The 7,927-nt window shown below is 32.0% G+C and overlaps 1 protein-coding gene across 1 annotated transcript in view; it reads right to left on the reverse strand.

Annotated features, from left to right (window-relative positions):
* Nucleotides 1-1,733: 1,733 nt before the first annotated feature.
* The window catches only part of LOC106868105 (epoxide hydrolase 4), a 24,829-nt gene continuing 18,635 nt past the window's right edge, over nt 1,734-7,927 (reverse strand). Inside the window, exons 4-6 of the mRNA XM_014913228.2 lie at nt 5,856-6,024; nt 4,822-4,982; nt 1,734-2,278 (exon numbers count right to left, since the gene is read on the reverse strand). Coding sequence (XP_014768714.1) covers nt 2,022-2,278; nt 4,822-4,982; nt 5,856-6,024 — 587 coding nt within the window. The 3' untranslated portion in view covers nt 1,734-2,021. The remainder of the gene's footprint in view (nt 2,279-4,821; nt 4,983-5,855; nt 6,025-7,927) is intronic.

Consider the following 7,927-nt stretch of genomic DNA (forward strand, 5'->3'; position numbering starts at 1 on the left):
ATTTAATGTCCACTCTGAGTGCTGGTATGGCTTAGACAGTTTGATAGGATTCAGTGCTCCGCAAGGCTATATCAGGCTCCAATGTCAGCTTTGGCATGGTTTCTACAGCTGGATGCTCTTTCTAATGCCATACACTTAACAAAGTGTATTGGGGCTTTTACACGCCACCAGCACTAGTGAGTTTGCCAAGTAACTTGCAAGACAGAAGAAGAACAAGAAGAAAGAAATGAAAAAGCTCCTACTACACAGCACCTTGGGCAAGTGTCTTGTACTATAGCCTCATATTGACCATGGCCTTGTGAATGGAGTTGGTAGACAGAAAATGAAAAGCCTATCATATATATATATATATGTATATCGTGATTTTAGTCTTTTAAATAAAATTATGTTAGAATTGTTGTTAATTATTGATTTGTGAAATGCTTACATAGATAAGTACCCTTTTCTCTTTTGAACAGGTTAAAAGTTCATTTCAGGTGAATATATGTACACATATATATATATATGTGTGTGTCTTCAAAACAGAAAAGGGGTAACAAAACTTCTAAGACAGTTCTATTTAAAACATTAAAATCATGATAAGGTTATTTACATTCTCAATATTTGTTACTGAATTACCAAGAGCATTAGCAACATAAATGACATAATACTGACCTCAGTCAGAAATAAATGTGTTAAATCATGGACTTGACTTAAATACTTAAATATGAGTAATAGATTGATAAAGACGTTCCTTCACCCTACAATGATAATCAGCTAGACAGTTGTCACACAAAATTATTTATAGAATATCACTGAATGGTACAGAGTATAAAATGATAACCTAACAAGCAGAGACCTTGAGCAGGTCTCAGTTTCCAGCTGAAACCATTTCACATACCTTCTATGAGATAAGTGATGTCCAGGTAAATTCTGTAAATCGATGAATTTGTACCTAATCAAAAGAAATATTGTTCAGTCCAAGTACAATGATATCTCTGGAAGATGACTGGGGTTACATGGAACTAAATCTGGAAAGAACTTCCTTGGATAGAAATGTATAAAAAGATTGTTGCCTCAATAAAAAAATAAGTTACTACACATTGGTCTCCAATACATATTGCAACTGAAAATGCATTTATAAGATTTAAAATGTATGTAGTTTTCTATGTTAGAACAGGAGTTTTTAATATCCATGTAGTTGCATACCCTCAATCTTTGATAAAGCCTGGGTAATTGAACTAATTAAGCTTTCCAATGAAATCTAGCTTTTGGTCTAAACTTAACACCACAGTCATTTTTATTTTTTTAATTTTTTTTATATAACTGGAACCTATGGAGATACCATATTTTATTAATTTTTTTTTTTTTTTTTTTGATAGGTAAATTTAGAGATATTTATTACACTGTTTCATTATACTAATGATGTTGACTATGTTTCTGTTTTCATTTCATAAGTAATTATGAAAAATATAACATTAAAAATACATGATAAGGCAGACTGATATTAAAAAGGTTATGCACTGAATATGAATTTCTTTTCACAAACAGAAAGCTAATTCTTTTTCAAAAAGGGATTAGCTGATAAACTCCACTATATAACTAGTATACATTTCTGATGCAACAGAGTTAGAAAGTGTAACCAAGAGATACTGAATCCAACTTGTCATTCTATTGTATAGGAAAATTCAAATGCCCAAGTATATAGAATATTGCTATCAATTCAAGAATAAATTAATTTAAAGAAATACAGATGAGTTTTTAAAATTATTTATTGCAAAGTCATAAACACAAGATTTATTGGAAAACAAACTGGATTGTCGATTATATAGAATTGAAAAACCACCTTTACAATTGTATCAGTTGAAGAATTGCTTTTATATATATATATATAACTTTTGCATTGGTACAGTTTTCAAGTCTCTCTTCATAAGGAAAAAGATAACATCAAAATAATCTTTAAAAAAATATAAAGAATTTAAATTATAAGACAACTGTATACATTTGGTTAATTAACAATTAAAAGAACTATATTTTGGTAACTATTTTAGAAATTGCCACATGATATTATTAACAATTTCTGGTCGGTCTAGTTGAACAAAATGTGTAGCATCTTCAATGTATTTTATCAAAAGATTATTAACATATTTACTACATTCTGCAGCCATTTCATGGTTGAGGAAAGCATCTTGCATTCCCCATATTATGAGAACAGGCATTTTCAGAATGTTTGTAGGTAGTTTAGCCTGGCTTCTGTGAAAATTTGCTCTGTAATAGTTGATGGGTCCTGTAGTTGCTCCTGAAAAGAAAACAAATTTAGTTTCATTTAGTCACTGAAGAAAAACCTTTAAATAATGACAATATAATTTTTTCTATGAAAATCAGTGCATCAATGTTCAACAAAATACAATGATCTTAATACATTTCCAGTATTGTTTATTATGTCGATATAGTGGTTTACTATAGGTGAGTACCATTAGATAAAACATTTTACAAGTGACATTGTAGACATAGCACAACTTATTATACCTTTGCAAATCATAAATGAGTCATGTAGACATACTTTTCCAAGAAATAATGCTATTAATAAAGACCTGATACAACTATCAAAATATATATAGTTGTTACCATTTTACACATTTTTCATGATTTTTCTTGCACCTATTTTTTTCTCTCGGTTCAGTCATTCACACACCTTAACATGAAAACATCCAGTGGAGTATACTTAGCATATTTCTATCCAGCCAACACATATCCTTCACATTGAAAGCCCAGGTTTTTGATGCTATACAAAAACACACTTCATACATTAGCACCATACAATCCATCCTTCACTCAAAGAAAAAGTGCTTTTGTTACCAACAGAATAATTCCTCGATCTTTTTCCATCCTGTCCTTATTCTAACTACTTTACTTACATCCCCCTCCACTGCTGATTATGATATCTAGGTAACAGAACCTATCAACTACTTCTTGGGTGATCTTACTGTTAACTACTCCTGTATCTTTGCTATATATATATATATAAATATATATATGCATGTATATACACATATATGTATATACTTACATCTACATGTGTATATAGATGCATATCAGGGTACAGGACGTTAGAACAATGAACTACAGACAACGGAACGAACACATAGGAAAACAGAAAGCCACTTGGAATTATTCATCAGCTGCCTCTATTCTAACTAGACGTTTCGAAGATAAAGCAATATATATATATAGTCCTTCTGTCATCCTGCCTGTAACTTTTGTGCACGTCTAGTTTGTACAAGGTACACAGTATAGAATTCCAACCAACCCCTTTCCTGCATAACAAGCATGGGCACTTCCCAGGTAGCAGATGAGTTCAGTATTTTTTCAGATTTTTCTCTTTACTAGGTTTACTTTTAGACCTCTTGATTTCAGGCAATGAATTGACTAAGTCATTAGAGCACGAGATGAAAAGCATTGGGATATTTATTCCAGCACCTTGCGTATTGAGTTCAGATTCCACAGAGGTCAACTTTGTCGTTCATGCTTCAGGAACCAATAATGTACCAGTCTAAGCTGGTGGAAATAGAATGTTGAATAGGAGGCCTTGTAGTATTTGATATAGCTCTTCACATTCTAAGTTCAAATCTTGCCATGGACTACTGTTGTCCAGTTTAACACCCTACTTGATAGCTTAGGTACTTTTAGGCAAAGTCCATTCCATTGCAAAAATTTAGGCTAGGGCTCTGATTAGAGTATATCTCCCTCCCTCCAATTTCAGAGGCCTTGTAAAGGATCATAAGCACTGTCCTTTCCTTCTGGTTAAAAGGTAAAGGTGGGGGCCTTTACTTTTACATTTGCAACTATGCCTCTAATTGGTTGACTGATTGTCTAAGAGAACTGGATCTTCTGCTTACAAGAAATTTTATTGCTAGCCTTGATCATCTGCTATGGTCTGGAGAACAATAATAAACAAAAGAGGGCTAAGAACTGAATCTTGGCAGACACCTATGTGTATGCTAAATTCCTTACTAAATATACAAATCAATAAATACAAATGGTCAGTTTGAGCAATAAGCTAACAGTCATCAAATCAAGGAAGAGAAACCACAAACTGCACCATTTCAAAAGTGTAATGAGTGTAAGACTAAGATAAAAAGTTAATATATTAAGATCTGCTGAATTATCATATGATGACATTTAGATATGTTGATGTTGCTGAATAGTTCATATATATATATATATATATATATATTTAGGAAACCAAGAAATGAGAATAACTAATTGAATACTTAGTTGTAACTGGTAAACATAAGTCTAGTTTTGATAACTTAACACAGTATATGAGTGTAAAAGCTGTGCAGGACAGTTGAAAGAGCTGACAGCTTGCATCAATGTAAGACTGGCAAATACAGAAAAAAAAGAGACCTAATAAATGGGGGATGTCTCAATGAACTACTAGCCATTAAATCTAGCATAACATCCAGGAAATAACACTATGGCAATGACAAAATTAAAAATAAAAGCTTTATATTACTAGTGAATATATCAATTTTAACATTGACCTTTGTAAATGTTTAAATTCAGCATTTGTCACACCAGATTTCTCAGCTGGTAGTAGACTAGATATATACATATTTATGTTACTTGGTTCATGAAAGGATTTGAAGAAAAAAAGAACTACAAAAGCAAAGAAAAAAAGCATCAGTGATAAAAGTATTAGAATAAAGTACTTTATACATGTGCGTGTGTGTGTAAAAGTAATGTGAAATGAAAACTGAATGGGGTTAAAATAAGCATACCAAAAGATGATGATATTAAAAGGCTTAGAACATTCCTAAAATACTAAGATCAGCTCACCTGGTTGAGAAAAGGCATATCTGTAAACATCAATATCATCACTCGTCATATTTTCACTTCTGACTCCAACACGACTGGTGAAAATTTTAGATAAAGCCTCAAATTTGTTGAATGAGTATATCCATTCTGGGATATATGGCATTTGGAAGAAAAACATGTACCTGTAATGAAAGAATAAAAAATGTGAGTGAGATACTATATAAAAATTACGATGTTAAGTGCATTGATATTTAATCCAATATTGAACAGCAAATGTAGGCTACATTTAAGCAAAGCTTTGGGTGTGTGTATCAAGGATATATGAAAGAAAATAAAGTTGAGAGAACTAATTTTATACTCCTTGCAACTCTTTGAAATTACATTAAATATTTTGTTTAAACTGTAAGAAAAAAAAAACTGTATTTAAAAATACTTTAGAGCAGCATTTCCCAACATGGAGAACCCCACCAAAACATTCCCCGTCTCAGAATGATTAAATGTCTTTATTTATATTTTCCTTTCTCTTACATATCATAAGATATTAAACAAATAAAACTAACTTGGAAATGGTTGACCATCCTAAATTCATGAGATGTATCAAAGAAAGTTTATGAAATTCATCTTAGCCAAACCCTTGTTTGGTCAGAACTTTCTCTTAAGAAGTCATTTTTCTTCTCAGGCTGCCTTATTACTTGAAGATGCCAGGTTTTCTCAATAGTTTCTAACTAATGCACAATGTCACCAAATTTGATGGGAAGGGGTCAGTCAATGACATCAGTCCTTGTATTTGACTGGTACTTTATTTTATCAGCCCCTGTGGGTTGAAAGGTAAAACTGACCACAGAATGTAAAAAGCCGGAACAAATGCTGCAGAAAAGACTCTAGTGGTCCTGCCATGTTTAATAATAGAATTAAAACCAAAAATGATTCAAAAATGCATTTACATACAATTAACCTATACATCATTATTTCTTGCAGATATCCTAGCAAACATCTTGCTATGTTCCAGTTGGGAGGAGCAGCTTTGGAGTGAATAGATAATGTGATATTCTTACCATGATTTTCTAAGTTGAGAGAAATGGCTCCGAAGATATTTCGAAAAAACTGTTGGATGTGGGCAGTTCATAATGATTAATTTGGAAACCAACTGAGGATAATTTATAGCTGTATTCCATGCTACTGCACCTCCCCAATCATGGCCGACAAGCACACAGTTTTTGTAACCTATAATAAATAAATAAAATATAACTTGTAGCTGTTTAATTTTCCCCATGAATATAAGAAATAATTTTATAAAGTGCAAGTTAATACAATAATTAAGCCTGTAATGAAAAGAAAAGCTTTAGTGTTCATGATAATTCTTGTCAAGGCAGGCAATGGGAAGAACTTTGAAATTTAAATTCATTAAAAATTAGATGGGGATATGTTATGGAGAGTTAATGATCATTGCAAGGTACAGGGAAAATTTTGGACATGATTTGGCCTTATTAGACCTGTTCAGTGAAGCAAAATCTAACAAGTATCTTTTTTTTAGGGCCTTAGTTGGTCAAAGTTGATCATGTATCTACATATGTATGTATAGAGCTGGGTAAGATTTTTATGAGGAAGTGTCACAATTTCCCATGTATGCAAGCCTCCCTCACTATGCCACTGATCTTTGTCCAAATGAAAGGCCACCCAACTTTGGTTCATTTAACTTGTTATGAGTGTTGTTGTGGACATTATTATCAGTGCACAAAGAGACTGAATCACAAGGTATTTTGCCTGACCATCAGACAGTTGCATCAATCTACTACCTTGAATTGACATTGTTTCAATAACCATGAAAAGATGAAAAAGCAAAGTTGATCTCAGCAGGATTTGAACTCAGAGTGCCCTAAAGGCTGTCAGTTCACCACCTTTCATGTACCTATGAGGTCTCAATATAACTTGGGAGGACATAGTTTTTATGTGAAAATTATTCATGGATTAGATCATTTAAAATAATATCAGATGATTTCTCAGTAATGTCTTTTGTGTAATTTTATTATATTACAAAACATCTTGTAAAGACTGGAAAAGTCTCTTCTCTTCCCTCTCTTAAACTGCTTTTTTAACTCCTTAGTGTTTTTAAAATTGTTACATTTGGGGATGGTCATTTTTCATTTTTTTTTCGTTGCAATTAATCACACAAACTATATACTTGTTCTTCACATCAGCTTTATTATTATCATTATTATTATTTTAGTGCCCTTTGTCTGAAATCTTCACGTCCGGTGACCTCCTCAGTGACTCTCCATCACATGTGTCTCTTCCTGTTCTGTTTAGACCAGTCTTCTTTAAAATTCTCATGCATAAAATTGAATAAAATGCTAAGTTATGAATTTTTAATCATATAGTTCAATGCCTTTTACAAATAACTGGTGTAGTTGTATTTTGAATAAATTATAGTCCATACACTACTTTATTACAGAAATTTTGTTGATTGATACAGAACAGCCGAATAGATAAGTTTGCTTAGGCCCCAAGTTCAATCTCACAACAAAACATCTTGAGAAAGTTTCTTTTACAAAATTATCTCAGGTCAACAACACTAGCCTTATGAGTGAAACCGATTGAACTGGATTGTACCTGTATTTCAAAAGTACAGAGTTGTCACATACTGTGTCATGTTAATTCATCATGTTGATTATATAAATGGTACACATATCTGTGGAATACTCAGCCACTTACATGCTTATTCAATGAGCAGGTAACTTAATTGACTGATCAACTGAGTTTTCATTGTTGAAACTAATGGAGATACATCACCTCACATAATTTACATCAAGAATCTTGCACACCAAATACACATACGAAATAATTTACATACTTTTACTGATATTTAATATGCTTATGAGTGATAAAATAAGGTGACAGTTTCAATATTTGAACTCTGAAATGGCACTATCAGTAATAACCACTGACCTACTCGCTTTATCTGAAAGTCTAAAATTACAAATCTAACTTTGAGATGGGGTTGGAATGGAGTATAATTTATAAAATATATTTTTTCAGGAGAATGGTGGTTGAAAAGTAAAGTTGTTGGTGCATTTATTAACTGTTGAAATTTCATAAGTAAAACATCTAAATATATATATATATATAT

This window comes from Octopus bimaculoides, chromosome 2, assembly GCF_001194135.2.
Source record: "Octopus bimaculoides isolate UCB-OBI-ISO-001 chromosome 2, ASM119413v2, whole genome shotgun sequence".
Lineage (NCBI taxonomy): Eukaryota > Metazoa > Mollusca > Cephalopoda > Octopoda > Octopodidae > Octopus > Octopus bimaculoides.